Genomic DNA, 18,187 nt, shown 5'->3' with positions numbered 1-18,187 from the left:
GCTTCTGCTCCAGGACCAGCGTCCTGGAGTCTTGCTTTACTCCTGCCTCCTCTCTGGGCCTCAGCACCCTGCCTTCACCTACCTGCCGCCCACAGAGAAGTCAGATACGGCGTAGTAGTAGGACTGGAGCACCTTGGGGTCCTTGAAGATGTCATCCCCAAACGTGTTGAGCCGGTCTAGGGAGATGAGGAGCTCAGTGCTGGTGACCCAGTCCTGGGGGGACGAAGGGGAGAAGGCAAGAGACACCATTAACAGGTTCCTGAGTATATGCCCCCATCCTGCTCTGCTGGCAGGTCCGGCTGGCTGTGCTGGGAGGCTCCTGGGGCACAGGGACAGGCCAAGCTCAGACAAACCCTGAGAACCTGCAGAAATAAGAAGCCGGTGCTTTGGGGTCACGCCAGCCTGAGTTCCAGGCCACTCACTGGCTGTGCTTAATGTCTTGGAGCCTCTGTTTTTCCCATCTGTGAAATGGAACCAATGTGACTACCCTACCAGGGTGTTTGGAGGAGTAGATCAATGGTGAATGTAAGTGGTAGAGGTGTTACTAGGGGGCAGGGGTCCATCTAAGACCCTACCTGTGCAGGTCGCCTGACTTCTAGTGGCCCCTGAACCCCCATTCTAGAGCTCAGTGAGGGAGGACATGTTCCAGCACCCTTCTCCCCTGCTCAGCAGGGCCTGGCTTAGGGTAGGCCCACACAGACAAATCACCTGCCCCACGAGAGCAGGGACTTGGAGCTCCTTGTTCTCACTGCATCCCCAGCCCCCAGCCTCTCTGCCTGGCACGTTAACAGGCACTTGATAAATACTTGCTGATCACTGAACGAACAGCTTCCCCATGGAAGAGCTTGGTGGGGAAGTGGGGGAGGACCCACGTGAAGGCTGACAGTTTGATCCGCCTGCTGTTATAATCAGAGGTAGCTCCGGCTGAATTTTAATCAGTATTTTAATTCAGCCCAGGAGCCCCTGGTTTAGCAATCAGGCTCATCAGTACAGAGAAGGAGCTCCTGGCAACGTATGTCTTCTGTCCCCAGTGTAACTCGGGTCTCCCCAGCTCCCCCTGAGCTTGGCAACTCGCGAGCCCACTGCCTGAGACCCAGGGCCTCTGCCTGATGGTGCTTTGGCAGGACCAGAAGCCTTCAATGGGCCTCTCTATACTTAGCTGAGTTTGTGCTTGGGTCTGCAAGTCTCCGTCAGTCCTTGAATCACCTAAAGTTGCATTTCTCAAATGTTAGTGTACATGCAGCTCACCCAGGGAGCTGGTTAAAATGCAGATTCTGAACAGAGGTCTGGGGTGGGGCCTGAGATGCTGCCTTTCTAACAAGTGCCCAGGAGCTGCCGAAGCCGCTGTTCCCTGGATCGAAGGCCCGAGGTGGGAAAATCCAGCAGTCCACAGCTGAAGGCGCCGCTGTTCTTTTCTTTCTCCAGAAAAAGTGCCACCTAGAGAACTCAAACCAGTTGGGTTTGAAGTAGCAGCAGCTGATACTTACTGCGTGATTATTATGGGTTAGGCATGTTGTATTCACCATTTCATTGGGTCTGTTATTATCTTCATTTTATAGACAAGGAGACTGAGGCTCAGCGAGCATAAGTACTCTGGTCCAAATTGCACAACTTACCTGGCAGAACTGGGATTCAGCTCTGTCTGACCCCAGGGCCCAAGCCTTAACCACCAGACTAGCCTGCCTTTCAGCATCTACCCCAACACCTTCATCACACCAGCGGGGCCCAGAGATGGCAATGGTCTGCCCAAGGTCTCCTGGCCTGTGAGTGACAAAGTGGGCAAGTACTGCTCCTCTGGGTTCCTGCATCTGCTTTCTGGCCTATGACCTGCTCTATCAGTCTGTAAAGAGGGTGACAGTGAAGGAACGAGGTGAAAGCCACCAGGGTGGGCGCTGGGAGAGAAGAGGGCTTTGTTACCTCAGCCCACATTGTAAGGGGCACTCCCGATGCCTTAAAGGTAAGGACATTTAGGCAAACCGAAGCCCCACTGTACCTAGGCAATGGGCTTTTGCAATCTGTAATGGCCCAGCCACAACCACGAGTGGGCTCTAGGTTTATTGTGGACAGATCCCTGGCTCCAGGACGTGGGGTTAAGGAGACACAGGAGGTGGAGCACTTGGATTCTAAGGAGCTGTGAGTCTGTCCCATCCAGCACCACAAGGAGCTGGGGATGCTGAGGCTGCCCCTTGTCTCCGGTGGCCTGATTCGGGTCAGCCAGGTCAGCCTTCTCTCTAACATCCTTGTACCCTCTGTGGGGGACAGAGGGACATGAGACCCAGCAGCCACATGCACACACCCTTTGTTATCTCCCAGCCTCCCACCCCAGAAATGCTCTGTGTCCTCCAAGGAGGAAGCTCCATCCGATGTGCCAGGAGGGGAGGACGAGGGAAAAGTGCCAGGGGCTGGTGGGGGGCCTTGCCTTTCTTTGTTCTTCTCTGCCCTAGGCTTCTGCCTGGGAGCAGCAGGGGGGACACTTCTGAAAAGGTCGTTTCTAGTCAGGGAAAACATCCAGGATGTATGTGGCAATAGCCTCCGGTTAGAAACTGCCCCCTGCCGAGGGTCTCAGGTTAAGCTTCTCCTCAGGCGACAGTAGCAGAGATGCATGTGGAGCAATAGCCTGGCCCTTTCTGCTTGTCTTCATCTGACCTTGGCCGATTTCTTCCACCCTAAAGAGCTTGGAGTCCCGTGGAGAAGAGACTGTAACTTTAAACAAAATCATGACGATGACACGGGAACATTTTTAACGGGACAGCAGAGCCTGGGCATCTAGAGATGTGATCCAGGCAGGGGCAAATTAACTTGGGAACCCAGTATGCACGGGCTTACAAGCAAGGTAGGCACTGGCTTAATTGTGTTTACTTTCTAATCTGTAGTGCACAATTTCACATGGGTTTCACCACATCTTTGATGTGAAATTATATACTACAGATTAGTAAGTAAGCCAAATTAAGCCCATGCCTACCTTGCTTATTGGGTAATCTGTCCCTGAATTGCCAGGTCTTGTTCTGCTGTGCAGCGCAGGCAGGCCACAACTTCTTTCTGGGCGTCAGTGTCCCCTCTGAAGCCAGACAGGGCTCTAACCCCAGCCCCCTGGCTATCCCAGATAGGCGAATGTATTCATTTCCTAGGGCAGCTATAACAAAATACCACAACCTGGATGGCTTATAGGAATGGAAATTTATTGTCTCAGAGTTCTGGAGGCTGGAAGTCCCAGATCAGAGTATCAGCTGTGTCGATTCTTCCTGAGGCTTTGAGGGAGAATCTGTTCAATGCCTTTCTCCTAGCTTCTGGTGGCTCCAGGCATTTTCCGGTGTCCTTCCTCTGTCTTCCCATCTCTGTGTCTTTTCTCTTTTATAAGGACACCACTCAGGTTGAATTAGAACCCACTCCACTCCAGTATGATCTCATGCTAACCTAACTGACAACATCTTTAAAGACTCTATTTCTAAATACTGTCACATTCACAGGTAGAGGGTTTAGGACTTCAACGTATCTTTTGTGGGGGTCACAATTCAATCCGCAACAGCAAAGGAATGCTTTGAAAGTCTCGAGGGAAGGAAGTGGCAGTTTTACTTGGTCAGAGGTCTGCTGGAACCCAGGGAAATGGACCAGAGGGTCTTCCACCCCTTGGCTCCCTGAGAACACCCAGCTACATCAAGCAGACTAACACGTCTGCAGATGAATGATATGGTCACACATGAATGTAGGCATCCATGGGTGCAGCCACCAGTAGGGCCACAAATCTGAGTTGAGCACCATGGGCTGGACTGGGAGGGTCTGTATGGATGGACACAGCCACGAGCCCACTGCTCTCTCTGCTGTGAGGACGAGAAGGGCAAATACCGTGAACTCTCATATTCAAAGCGGGAATGAGCACCTCCTGCATGCCAAACCCTGCGCTGGCCACTGTGTAGACACTGTTACTATCCCTTAGCTGCACTCTCCAACCTGCTCTCTCCACACAGCTGTGAGACACATGTGGCTATTTAAATGAAAATGAACTAAAATGTAAAATTCAGTTCCTCGGTGTTATGGATTAAATTTGCCTGCCCCCCCCCCCCCGCCCACGCCACCACTAGCAAAGATATACTGAAGTTCTAACTCCTGGTACCTGTGAATGTGAACTTGCTTGGAAATAGGGTCTTTGAAGGTGTTATCAGTTAGTATGAGATCATACTGGAGTAGAGTACGTCCTCATCCAATCTGAGTGGTGCCCTTAGAAATGAGAAGAGATGCAAAGACAGAGACTCAGAGGGAAGAAAGCCAGGTGATGAGGGAGGTAGAGAAGGCTGCAGCTGCAAGCCAAGGATTGCCTGGGGCTACCAGAAGATGGGAGCGACAAGATGCAACCCCTAGAGGCTTTGGAGAGACCATGGTCCTGCCAATGCCCTGAATTCAGATTACTAGCCTTCAGAACTGTGAGACAACAGATTTCTGTCATTTTAAGCCATCCAACTTGTAGTACTTTCTTCCAGCAGCCCTGGGAAACTAATACAGCTAGTCACACTAATGACATTTCAAGTGATCTGTAGCCACCTGTGGCTGATGGCTATGATATTGGACAATGCAGATACAGACCAATTCTATCATCACAGAAAGTTCTGTTGGACAGCGCTGCCTTACTGTATTGAACCCAGGACTGTATGACTCCAAAGCTCATGTTCGTTTCATGCTTTCCAGTTTATCCTCATGAAAGTCCTTGGGGACACACAGGGCAGGCGCTGTTAGCATTTCACCGAGGGAGGAAGTGAAACCCTGTAGCATGGCATTCCAGAAGAGCAGCGTCTGGGGCCTGGAGATTAAGGCTCTGGTCTGGGCTCTTCCACCAACTCATGTGTTCCCCTGGCAAATGCCTTCCCTTTCCAGGCCTCAGTGTCCCCATCCATTTAAGGAAGGTGGCCCCGGGGCTCCTGGGAGCTGCAGGGCTCTGCTACAGGAGACAAGGGAAGGGACGTTTTTATCCCTTTCTTTATCCGGTGTTCACAAAAGATTTAGACACAACAAAGATTCTGTTGCTTAAAGTTTGAAAATCTGAAGATCTCTCATGGCCCCTTGCGCCTGGCTACTGTAGACTTCCCTGTGGTCCTCCTAGCCGGGGCATCCCGCCCCAAGCCCAGCCCCACTCGTCTCTGACCTGCAGCACGGGGCTCTCCTCGAAGTTGTAGGCGCTGGGCCGGCCCTCCAGGGTGGAGAAGGCCACGTTGCCTCCGCTCAGTGGGGAGATGTCGCTGAACTCGGAGGTGCAGAAGGCCACACGCTCGTCCTCGCCGGGGTGCAGGTACAGCCTCTCGGGCCTGCTGTAGGTCTTCTCGCAGGAGGCGCTGTAGTACTGGTAGGGCTCCCACGGGCCGCCAGCACGGCTGCGCTTGTAAATGGCGAAGCTCTCGGGGCGACTGGTGTGGAACTTCAGCCTTACATAAGTGATTTCATAAGCCTTTCCTGCAGCAGGAAGAAATGGACTCAGTTAACAGAAGGGAAGGGAAAGTTGGAATCCTGGTCCAGGGAGAGTAGAAAGGCTGCATTGTACAACTGACTTGGATGGATTGTTAGAGGCTGTCTCTTCTCTCTGGCCCTTAAGCCTGCCTTGCTGCTGCCACCTCTTCTGGCCCGCTGTCTTCCTTACATACTGAGGAGAATCACTTTAGTTCTCTGCTTAAAAAGCTTGGCCCTATGTAAGAACTGAAAGTATAAAACTCTTAGAAAAAAACACAGAAGTAGATCTTTGTGACCTCAGGTTAGGCAAAGCCTCCTTAGATAGGATACTAAAAGTAACAAAAGAAAACAGAAAAATTGAACTTAATCAAAATAAAAAACATTTTGTTTCAAAGGATACCACTGAGAAAATGAAAAAAACAACCCACAGAATGGGAGAAAATATTTGCAAATCATAGATCTGATAAGGTACTTGTCTCTAGAATATATAAAGAACTCTTACCATTCAAAAATAAAAAGACAAATAACCCAATTAAAAAATGGGCAAAGGATCTGAATAGATCTTTCTCCAAAAAATGATATACAAATGGCCAATAAGCCCATGAAAAGATGCTCAACATCATTAGCTATCAGGGAAATGCCAATCACAACTATAACAAGATATCACCCACTAGGATGGATAGAATCAAGGATAATAATAAGTGCTGATGAGAATGTGGGGAAATTGGAAACCTCATGCACTGCTGGTGGGAATATAAAATGGTGCAGCTACTTTGAAAAACAGTCTGATAGTTCCTCAAAATGTTAAAACACAGAGTTACTATTTGACCCAGCGGTTCTACTTCTATGACGAGGAATGAAAACATAGGTCCATACAAAAACGTGTGCACAAATGTTCACAGCAGCATTATTTAGAACAGCCAAAAAGTGGCAACAACTCAAACATCTGTCAACTAATGAATGGGTAAATAAAATGTGGTACCACCATACAAAGGGGCCACCATAAGTTGGACTCAACTCAATAGCAACTGCGTTGCTTTTTTTGGTTTTTTTTTTTAGGGCTGGGGGATATTGGGAGGTAATGAGGAGTGCCTTTCAGCAAAGATGTCACTTTGAGGACTAAGGTGCACCTGACCCGAGCCATGGTATTTTCAAGCTCCTCATATGAACGTGAAAGCTGAACAACAAACGAGCAAGACCGAAGAAGAATTGACACCTTTGAATTATGGTGTTGGCAAAGAATATTGACTATACCATGGACTGCCAGAAGAACAAACAAACCTGTCTTGGAAGAAGTACAGCCAGATTGCTCCTTAGAAGCGAGGATGGTGAGACTTCGTCTCATGTACTTTGGGCACGTTATCAGGAGGGACCATTCCCTGGAGAAGGACATCATGCTTGATAAAGTAGAGGGTCAGCAAAAAAGAGGAAGATCCTCAAGGAGATGTATTGACACAGCGGCTGTAACAATGGGCTCAAGCATGACAATTATTGTGAGGATGATGCAGGACCGGGCAGTGTTTCCTTGTGTTGTACATAGAGTCACTATGAGTCCGAACGACTTGACTGCACCTAACAATAACAATGAGGAGTGACTGCTAAATGGTAGAAGGTTTCTTTTTGGGGTGATGAAATTATTCTAAAATTGGTTGTGATCACCACAACTCTGTGAATATACTAAAACCCATTGAATTTTAAGCTTTAAGTGGGTGCATTGTATGTTACGTGAATTATATCTCAATATAGTTGGTACATTAAAGAAAAAAAATCTTGGCCCTTTGGGAAGGCAGTTTGGCAACATGGATGAAGAGCCGTGCAAATATTCCTGGCCTTTGGCAGAGGAACTTCACTTCTGGGAATTCAAACAAGGAAAGGAGTCTCAGTGCATGAAGACGTTCATCAGGGCATTTTTTATACTGGTGAAAAATTGGAACCATACGGAATAGCTAAGTAAATTGTAGGACATAAAGTCATGTGATGATTGTAGCCATTGAAACAGCTGGCAAAGAGCTTGTAATACGCGGGAAAAGCTTAGGTTAAAATATGAAGTGAAAAAAAGACACAAGATTATACACGCAGAATCATCAGATTTATATTTAAAACATCCTAAGAGAATAAGCAGAAAAGAAAGACAAACTGAGAAGTGTGGTGCTCCGCAGGGCAGAGGACTTTGGGTGACTTTTCTTCCCTTTTCAATTTTTCTACATCTTCCAAATTCTCTCTCATTAAGCTTGTTCTAATTTAAAAACAAGAGAAAATACTTTTTTTTTTTTTCAATTTTCAAAAAGTTAACTGCCTGGCCATGTTCTGTTTTAAGATGTTTTTCAAAGTGAAGTTGCAGCCCAACTTGGCACTCTCAGTCCCTTAAAACAAAGCATGTGTAGCCAACCAAGCCACTGTCTGGGAGTGGCGCAGTGTCTGCTTCTGTGACAAGCAAGCTTCAGGCCCCTAATCAAGGCAGGCGGTTTACCCCAGATTCACATTCACTAGAGCTGCATGGGAGGCTGCTGCGGGGTCGCAGGCGCAGACTGCTCAGTAAACATCTAGCAGCCAGACACCTCTCGGGAGGGGAGCTTGGAGCCACTTAAAAGGTAGCTGGCAGCTAGAATCACTATTGGAAAAATGCAGTCACTGGGATTTCATGTAAACAAGCAACATCACGTGCTAGGAAATGGCTTTTCCTCCTCCTCACCAAGCCAAGAGGTGAGAGAAGATGCAGGACCATTAGAGACGCGGCAGGGGAATTTTTGATACAAGAGTTAATTAGACAGGCCAAGGCAGCATCTTAATCCCTGCTTTGTGCTGAAACGGTTTCTAACAAAGACAAACCAAAGGCTGGGGAAGGAAACAGCCTCAAGATCTTCTAAGGAGCGACAAGAATTAGATTTGCAGCTCCAACCCAGACCCTCGAAAGTTCCAGGGCCCAATGAGGCTTCAGGGTAATTTAGACAGATGTATTACTATCAGGAAAGTTGGGCCAAAACATCCTCCCCAGCTGTTGAGTGGGGGTGATGCTACTTGGGAGCATGTAACTGCCTTACCTCCCAGCCACCCAATACACTGTTCCCTGTGCCTTGAATGCTTATCCCCACTCCTCACCTGGCTGGCTCCCACACACCCCTGCTCATCCCCTGGCTTAGCAGACTGACTACATGCCCCAGCCTCACTCCTTGCCACTGGTCCCTTCCCCCTCCATGCTCCAGCCAGACTGAAACATGAAGAGGCCCTGGTTCTGCCAGCATCTGGCCCAGCCCAGAACGCCCTTCTCTCTGCATTCCCTGGTTAACTGCTACTCATCCTTGCCACCTCAGCTCACAGAAGCCTCTCTTGATGGGATTATGTGCCTTGCTGGGGCCCCCAAAGCCTCTCTATGACTCTCATGGGGCAGGGGCTGTGACTCCTTATTGCTGAGCACAGCACCTGGCACACAGTAGGTGCTCAATGAACGCTTGCCAATGAGCCAGCAAGGATGAAGAATGACTTGTAACTTTAAGGAGCCGGTTGACATAGGCAGGCCCGGCAAAATGGCTAAGACCATAAGTATGTGGACAAGTCATGATCCCTGAATGAGTCTGTTTAACAATAAGAGCCAACATTTAGTGAGCACCTACTGTGTACCAGGCACCTGAATAAGAACTTTATGCCACTGTATCGAGATCCCCAAACAGTCCCATCATTGTATGCATTATACTAATGAGGATACTGAGGCGCAAGGAAGAGAAAAGGAGCCACTCAATGCCCTGCAGAGCACAGCTGAGCCTCTCCTCAACCTCCAGCTTGTCTGCCCAAAGTCACTGCCCTGAACCAGGCTACCGTCCTATTCAGGACTCTGTGTATTCCCAGCGAGAAGGCGCTTCTGGGAAGTGGGTGCTGGTGTCCATGGAGACTGTGGAGGTCCCACTCTGCCCCCCAGCCTTCACATGCAGCCTGGTCCAGCTGCCGGCACGGTGGAGGCCCACCAAAACCAAGCACCAGGCTCGCCAAGCCCTGTCTCTCCAACCAGCTGGGACATAAAAGCCCATCAAGAATGACACCAGGGCCAGTCATAAAAACAAGCCACCCACATCCGGCACAGACCAGAGAATGAGGTCGGAACGGGAGAGGTTTATTTTGGGAAGATGGAAATAAAACAAAGCCCTTTAATTGGAGCCATCTGGGGAGCAGTGGCCTGGGAGTGAGGCTGGAGGGGGCAGGGTGGGGAGCAGATTGAGAAGGCATGGGTGAGGCCGCCTTGCCCTCTGTGGGCATCAGGAGCAGGCATGGGAGCTGCTTCCAGCCTGTGGGGAGATCATACCGTGCCAGTCCTTCCTCTCCCATCCTAGCTGTGGGCAATTCTGGGCATGGTGAATCCCTGTCAGGAGCTGGGGACTCCCCATGACCATGGTGCCAAACACCACAAGAGCCTGGCTGAACTTGGGCTGAGCCCACCTCAGCTCTCCCGTCTCAAGACCAAGAGTCTGAGACCCAAGGAAGAATCAAGATCATTGAGCCTATTGTCTATCCTGGGGAGAGGAAGCAGGTTTCATCAGATAGAGTACTGCCTAGGGTTTTGTGTTGAGAAGGATTCTGAGGTCCAGCCTGAGCTGAGACATGACTGGAAAAGCTACAATGAGAAGTAGCAGGGTATTCAAGACCATTGCACTAAAGCTGGGACCAGATGAGGAGTTGAATGGGAATGATGGGGAGGAGGGCACACACAAGGGATATTTCAGAGAACAATCTAGTTATCTGGGAGATGCTAGAGTCAAAGCGCCGACGAGAGGAAAGAATCATATCTGACTCACAGGTTTCTGGCTTCGGTGCATGAGAGATGGGGATGGGGAGGGAGGGACGATGCCTTTCTTTACTTTTGGACCCTAAGTCTAAGGCCGTCTTGTGACACTCGAAGTCTGATGTTTAGGAGGCTGCTCGAGTACCTGGCCAAGGGCTCAGGTGGGAGACTGCATCTGGGCATAAGGTGCAGGTGGAGGCCTGAATGTCAGCCACAATTTCAACAGGCAAACCCAGGGGCATGAGATAGGGCGAGAGCATGCCTAATGGAAGGCCTGGCCCAGAGATGAGGGAGAGCAAAGGAAGGAGGTGGGTGAAGTGGCTGTAGCCTGGGATGAGTGTGAGCGGAGTGTGGACAGGAAGGACGAAAAGGCCAGGAGGAACGTGGGGGCCGTCGGGAATGCCACTGCTGAGGGTCTGGGATATAGCTGGAAGACTGGGAAGCTTCATTCATTCATGCCTTCATTCACTCATTCCCTCGTTCCTGGTGAGGAAATACGGTGTAGCCGTGTCGTGCTGGGGTTCACATCCCAGTTCCACCACTTACCGGCTCTAGGACAAAATTTCTAACCTCCTTAGGGTTACCTAGGCCAGTGATTTGAATGTGGTGCCTCAGTTTCCCCATTTGTAAAATTGGCATAATAATGTTGCTTTTAGCTGCTGTCAAGTTGACCCCCAACTCATGGCAATGCCATGCACAATGGAACAAAACACTGCCCTGTCCTGCACTATCCCCATGATCAGTTGCAGATTGGACTGCTGTGATCCACAGGGTTTTCACTGGCTGATTTTCAGAAGGAGGTCGCCAGGCCTTTTTTCCTAGTCTGTCTTAGTCTGGAAGCTCCACTGAAACCTGTTCAGCATCATAGCAACACACAAGCCTCCACTGACAGATGGGTGGTGGCACGTGAGGTGCATCAGTTGGGAATCGAACCTGTGTCTCCCACATGGAAGTTGAGAATTCTACCTCTGAACCACCACTGCCCCGGATGGGCGTAATAACAGGGCTAAGTGAGGAAATACTGCAAAGCACTCACAACGGTCCCAGACACGGGGCATGCCAAAAAAACAAAATCAAACCCATTGCTGTCAAGACAATTCCGACTCATAGTGACCCTATAGGACAGAGTAAAACTGCCCCATAGGGTTTCCAAGGCTGTAATCTTTATGGAAGCAGACTGCCACATCTCCTGCAGAGCTGCTGGTGGGTTCCAACCACCAACCTTTGGTTAGCAGCTGAGCACTTAACCACTGTGCTACCAGAACTCCTAAAGGGGGGAGCATGCACACTGCAACATTTTACGTGTTATTCCATTCATCCACTCGACAAATACTTATTGAGGACCCATCATGCTGCGGGCCCTGTGCTGGGCACTGGGGGACAGCTGTGAAAACAGGCTCTCCCTCTGATGGCTTGGAGTTTGTGATAGACACAGACAAACTCAAAACCTCAACACAGCATGACCCACACTGAGATGGGGGAGGGCGAGTGGCTGCAAGAATGCCTCTGCCTGATCCTGGTGGGGTGGGGGTGCTGCCCAGAGGTTATCACCTCTAAGCTGAGTGGGGCTGACAGGAGCTCGTCCACTGCTGCCTCCCCAGGGCTTGGCACAGGGACTCAAACACAGTAAGTGATCAATTGAGTTTCACTGAATGAAGGAGATATGGGCTAGCCAGAAGAAGGCTGGAAGAGAAAGAATCCCGGGCGGATACAGCAGCAAATCTAAGGGCCAGGAGGAAGGGAGGAACAGCTCCTCACAGCCCTGCTGAAGTACATCTGGCTGCAGCCAGAGTGGTAGGCTGGGGAGGCTGATGGAAGGCCAAGCTCCACCTGGTCAGTCCATACAGATGCCTGCACCCCTCCCTGGCTTAGCACTTCCCACCTCTGCAATTCCTGGGCCGGTCCTGGGAGGCCCAGTGAGGGGCCAGGCGGCCAAGGCCAGCTGGGCCTAGGAGCCTTGGGGGCCACTTCTGTGGGTGGAGGCTAACCATGGCTGCTGCCTTGACCCCTCCTACCCGCCTGGGGCCCAACATTCCAGATGGAACCCCCAAGGAGAAGGAAGGAGGACTAGGCTCCCCAGCGCTGGCCCCAGCCAAGGGAAACACAGCCTCCCACTCGACAGGAAGATGCAATGGAGCCAAAGCTCAGGAGACCCGACTGGCTTTAGGGCGCCTCGGGGGCTGGCAGGGTCCTCCTGACATCCAGCCCCCGCCTCACTGGCTGGCCAGGCCCCACTCTCTCCTCACTCCCTGCACTCCAGAGTCTAGGCCATGGGGGTTCAAGAACACACCGAGCTGTCTCCTGCCTCCCCACGTCTGTTCCCTTGGCTTGGAATGCCCTTCCCTCTTCTGTCAACTCCAAACATCCTTCAGATCTCAGTGAAGCCCTTCCTGACCCCCAGATGAGGTTCATTCACCCCAACATGAACATCAGTCTTCATTCGCGGAATTCCTTGGTACGACCTGTCTTCTAGGGAACCGTGAGCCCCACAGGGCTGGGACTGTGTGTGGATCTTGCTCACAGCCATCTCCCCATGGCCAGCGCAGACAAGGTTCAGCAAATACTGAGCGAATGAGTGAAGGATGCAATGAAGAAATCATCTCTGCACACAGGAGGTCAGGGACATGGGGCTGAGCCCACCCACCTTCCTCCTTGCAGCTTCCCTTTGGCTCAGGGGCTCATGACTCACTTGCTGGGGGACTCAGGGGTCTTTCTGAGGTTCCAGGAGATTCTCAGGAATCCAAGCAAGCATGCATGCTGGAAGGAGAAGTATCCCCTACCCTTGCCAAAAAGCCAAGGCTTGGACTTGGTTGTTTCCAGGACCAAGGCTTGAATCACAATGAACACTCATCATTCCTAAGTGAAGCATAGTTGGAGGTAGGGGTCCTGGGTCAGACCAGGCAGGGTTCAAAACTTGGCTCCATGATTTACCGGGTATGTGACTCTAGGCAACTGATTTCATCCTCAGAGCCTTAGTTTCCCCTTCTATAAAAGAATGAACCCTGCTGGGTTGGGGTACTGACTCAGCAGAGTTCTGGGCATGCGTTGAGTGGCCCCCTGAAGACCATCCACCTACCCCTACGGCCCCTGCCAGCCACCTGGCCCTAGCCCGGCCTGCTTCCCTGGGCCTTGGTGGAGGCTGGGAGCAGCCAGACCCCACTGCTGCCTTTCATCCCAGACAGGAAGGCTCAGCTTAGCAACTCGAGGATTTGGAACAGATGTCTGGGAGCTCGCAGGGGGCTGGGAAAGCAGCGACCTCCATCCCAGCTGACCAGCAGCCTCTCCCTCCCCTGCCCTTCACCCGGCTCCCTCCAGGGCACCCCCAGCCGGAGCAGACCGCCCACTCTCCCCTCCCATGAGCCTTCAAGGAGTGGGGGGAGTGGGGGACAGAGCTAGCAGAAGTGGCCTGAGGACTGAGAGGAGAGGGTCTTCACTGGGGACAAGGGTCCTATCACCTGGGGGACAATGGCATAGCAGAGGGGATCCTGAGATAACCCCGACAGCCTCAGACCTCTCCTTCCCCCAGTATTATGCAATCCCTGGCTTAGCTTGGAGCTGATCAAAGTCACGTGGAACCAAAAATGGGCTGAGTCTGGGGCTGCTGTGCGACCCCAGCTCCCCGTGTGCGTAAGTGGGGCCCAGGGTCAGGGTGTCTCTTGGGGGCCAGGTTGGCCAGGCCCAGGATTTCTCAATCCTGACAGTAGAGCCCACCCTGCAGGGGAAGCTCAGCTCTGAGCTGTTCTCAGCAGAGCGACATTTTCCACACACAAGAACTATCACGGTGCCTATAAGTATTTGGCTGACCCACGCGCATGGAACCCACACAACCAGCTTGGGAGGTAATGATTCTTATCTCTGTTTTACAGATGAGAAAATCAAGGTGCAGAGAGGCAAAGACACTTGCCCAGTGGTGGCTGAGCTGGGCCTGAGTCCAAAGCCCTTGGTTTGTGATTTCTGCTCTATTCCATCTCCCAGAGTAAGCAAAATAGAACTCTGAGCTGGGCCTAAAAGCACAGGACAGAGGTGGTGACACCTTCATTCATTCACTCATTCATTCATTCACTCTTTCATTCCTCCATTCACTGTACAAACACTCCCGGCACATCTCCTATGTGGCTGGAGCTGTGTGACGTAATGGAAAGGCCACTGGCTGTCAGGGTCAGACATGCCAGGGTGAAGTATTCACTCTGCCTCTTACAGTGTGTGGCCTCTCTGAGCCTCAGGTTTTTTTGCTTATAGAGGGATGGGAACCCTCCAAGGGTTCTAGGCAGAGTTCAGCAAGGTCACCAGCTAAAGCACAGGGACCAGCACACAGCAAACGCTCAGTAAATGGGTCTCCATTGACATCGAGTCGATTCCAACTCATAGCGACCCTACAGGACAGTAGAACTGTGATCTTTACAGAAGCGTACTACCACATCTTTCTCCCACGGAGTCGCTGGTAGGTTCGAACCACCAACCTTTCAGTTAGCGGCCAAGGGCTTTAATCGCTGAGCCACCAAATGAGAACTGCCCCAAATACAAAAAATTTAGATGCCTCCCTCCCCCACCTCACCCCTGAAATGTTACTGCTGGGCTGAGATCCTGCTTTGTTAGTGCCAGGCTGAGCCCCTGCTTTTGTAGTGCCGGGCTGAGCCCCTTCCCCCTGCTGGCTCCGGATTCCACTGACACATGTAACACATCAGCCAAATCCGCAACCTCTGTCACAGAACAATGTGTCTCCCTTGCAAGCCCCCACCCTGTCCTAGATTCCTTCCCCTGTGGCCTTGGGGTCCTGCCAGCCCCATCCAGCCAGCACTCCCCTTAGCCTCTTCCCCCTACTAGCTTCCTGTCACCCCCGCCTGGGTAGAGATCCCAGCCTATCCAGAAGTCCCACCTACTGGTCCAGACAAGTCAAGAGAAGGTGATGACACCCCAGGAAGTGAGCTTCTTGGGGCGGCCACCAGCACTCTGCCAGCAGCTGCCTGCTCTGATGAGGCGGCTCATGCTCCCCCCACTCCAGTATCATCTCCCAGTCCTCCCCATGGCACTGTCACCCAGGGCCAGGAACAGCCAACCTCTCTGATGGGTGGGGGAGTTCGTGTCAAGCAGTTTGTACACAGGTTCATATCGACTCTCATGTTGCAGCTGTGTGTCTTTGGGTAAAACACTTAACCTCTCTGAGCCTTGATTTTCTCATCTGAAAAACAGGGATACAGTTCCAAAATGCCTTATCCAAACTCCTTGGATCCAGATATGTTTCGGAATTCAGAATTGCTCAGATTTTAGAAGGACAATGCACTGCATTTACCATAGTTTGTGTTAACACCCCTAGCGGAGTGTGGGGCTGCAGATTGTACTCAAATGAGATTTCAATAGCAAATTGTATGAATATTCACAGTAAGTGGGCTAAAATAGACTATAAATAGCTTCAGGTCAGATTTTGCAGTCCTAATGAGTTATAAAAATAAACAAACTTGGTTTTCAAAGCTTTGGGGGGACTTTGACATTGCAGATAAAGGAGTGTATGCTCGTGGAAACACTTCCTCCCTGGAACAGCTGTAGAGACTGCAACCGATAAGATGCTTAGCACGGTTTAGAACTCAAGGAGGATGCTGGACTGGGCTGGGCCAGGGGTGGGAGGCATTCCAGTTCCCTGAAATGCGGGGTGGCTGGACAGTGAAGGCTGGAGTCAGGCCTCTGGATTCTAATTCCCAGGCCCTAAGGGTAAGCTTTTGGCTACTAGATGAAGGTTGGTGATTCAAACCCACTGAACGGTACCTTGGCAGACAGGCCTGACAATCTACTTCTGATAGATCAGAGCCTTGAAAACTCTATGGAGGACAGGTTCTACTTTGACACATGTGGGGTGTCCATGAGTCGGAATCAACTTGACGTCAATTGGTCTTAAGGGGTTCTGCACCTTAGCAAAGGAGCCCTGGTGGCGCAGTGGTCACACACTCGAATATTAACCAAAAGGTTGGCAGTTCGAACCCACCAATGGCTCCTTGGGAGAAAGATGTGGCAGTCTGCTTCCGTAAAGATACAGCCTTGGAAACCATATGAGGCAGTTCTATTCTGTCCTATAGGGTTGCTATGAGTCGGAATCGCTTCGACGGCAAAGAGTTTGATTTTTTTTGTTTGCTTGCGCCTTAGCATGGGATGGGGTGGAGGGAGGCAGAGGGAGAGCAGAGAGGTCATGCCACCCAGTCAAGCGGCCCAACAGCAGGATGAAACTTGGCCCTCCTGCACAGAGGCTTAACTTTTCTGAGTGATGAACACTTGGACTCCTCTCACCAGAAAAACACCCAAAGACTGCACACAGCCTTGGGGCTCACTGAGCCCCTAAAGCTGACCAGAAGACCCAAGATTAGGAGCCACTGCCCTAGAGGGTGGGCTAGTTCATCCCTTGGGGGGATCACCTTTCCCCACCAACAATTCCGGGTCAAGAATGAAAAGCCATCACAGGGCATTGTAACAGCACACAGACTCACCACTCTGCAAAGAGCTCCCAGAGCCTTTAGGGACCCTCAAGGCCCCAAGTGACACCCCTCAGTCTATCCTGCCACCACTAGGGTGCACATGTCCTGTTCTTGGGGCCCCTCATAGTTCGGTCCTCCAACTCCAGCGCACAGCAGCTGTGGCCTCTGCCTCCCACCCCTGGCTGGGTTGAGAACAGGGGTGGAGGTGGCTGTGCACCGGCGGTGCTTACCCAGGCGGAGGGTGATGTTGACCGAGGTGGGGTACTGCACACCGAAAGCCATGGACGGGCTCTGCCACCAGGTGCTGTCGTCCTGGCTGTGGAAGTCGGTGAGGTAGGAGGCGTTGTGGTGGCGATCAGGGTCGGCGGCGTCACAGCGCTGGCATTGCGCTGCAGCGCCCGGCGCGCCCACGTGCGGGCAGAAGTCCTCAGGCGGGTGGCCGCACGTGTGTGAGACCTCCACGCTCCGGCCAAACGCCGCGTTCTCGAACACTGGCAGGCAGCGCTGCGGGCGCCCCTCGCCGTCGTAACACGCGCCCATGCCGGCGCCCGCAGCCCGTAGAGCCAGCAGCACCAGGCTAAGCAGGAGCGCGACCGCCGTCATGGTCAAGAGCATCGGCTACCGTGCGCGCCCGGCTGTGCGCGCCTGGCTCTCTGCCTGCCGGCCTCTGTTCGGGTGGGAGTGGACAGCGCTCCGGGGGCGAGAACACGCCTCCCCCAGCGGGCGGGACCGCGGCTGGGCTGGGAGGGCAAGAGGGAGGGACCGACGACAGGCAGCACCCCGCCACCTCCCAACTGCTCCGTCCCTTCGCTCTCACCCCCACCTGGTGGACGTGACGCGGAGTGACCTTGGAGTGGCCCGACTTGCCTTCTAATCTTGTCTCTGCTGGGGAACCCTCACCTCGTTCAGCCTCAGTTTCCTCAACCATAAAATGGGCCTTGTAATGATATAAGTTCATTGCCGCTTTGTGAGGTTCATTGCTGTGAGGTCTCAGTGGTTGCTCATTCAGTGGAAATACCACTATAAGACCTGCTCATCACTGACTGTCAAGTGTGGGGTAAGTGGGGACATAAAGGTTCCCTCGGAAGATCCTAGTCTTTACTGTCTGTGCATCTCCTAGCAAGAAATTGCACCGTAGGCAGGTCGGTGGGATGGTTCCTCACATTTCCACCTCTTCCTTAACTGCAATGTGCTCCTGCTGCTGGCCTCTCAGCAAACATCATATTAAACGATGAAACCCTAAAGTTTCTTCCACTAAAATCAGGAACAAAATGAGGGGAGAATAGTCAGGAAATTTTTGAAAAATAAGAATTGATTGTGATGGGGGTATGTTATGGATTAATTGTATCTCCCCAAAATACGTGTTGAAATCCTAATCCCTGTACCTGTGGATGTGTTCCTGTTTGGAAGTAGGTTTTTCTTTCGTTATGTTAATAAGGTCATATCAGAGTAGGCTGAATCCTAAATCTAATCACTTCTGAGTTATACAATGAAACAAAAAAAAAAAACAGAACAGACACAG

The 18,187-nt window shown here is 51.5% G+C and overlaps 1 protein-coding gene across 1 annotated transcript in view; it reads right to left on the bottom strand.

Moving 5' to 3' along the window:
* Window positions 1–17,300, bottom strand: part of LAMC3 (laminin subunit gamma 3) — a 70,305-nt gene extending 53,005 nt beyond the window's left edge. The window contains exons 1-3 of the mRNA XM_004375765.1: window positions 16,896–17,300; window positions 5,135–5,439; window positions 83–213 (exon numbers count right to left, since the gene is read on the bottom strand). Of these exons, the coding sequence (XP_004375822.1) occupies window positions 83–213; window positions 5,135–5,439; window positions 16,896–17,280 (821 nt within the window). The 5' untranslated portion in view covers window positions 17,281–17,300. The remainder of the gene's footprint in view (window positions 1–82; window positions 214–5,134; window positions 5,440–16,895) is intronic.
* Window positions 17,301–18,187: the final 887 nt, after the last annotated feature.

The sequence above is a fragment of the Trichechus manatus genome, unplaced genomic scaffold (genome assembly GCF_000243295.1).
Source record: "Trichechus manatus latirostris isolate Lorelei unplaced genomic scaffold, TriManLat1.0 scaffold00038, whole genome shotgun sequence".
Taxonomy (NCBI): domain Eukaryota; kingdom Metazoa; phylum Chordata; class Mammalia; order Sirenia; family Trichechidae; genus Trichechus; species Trichechus manatus.
Note: the sequence above shows the minus strand (reverse complement) of the source record. Positions and strands in the feature narration are given on the sequence as shown.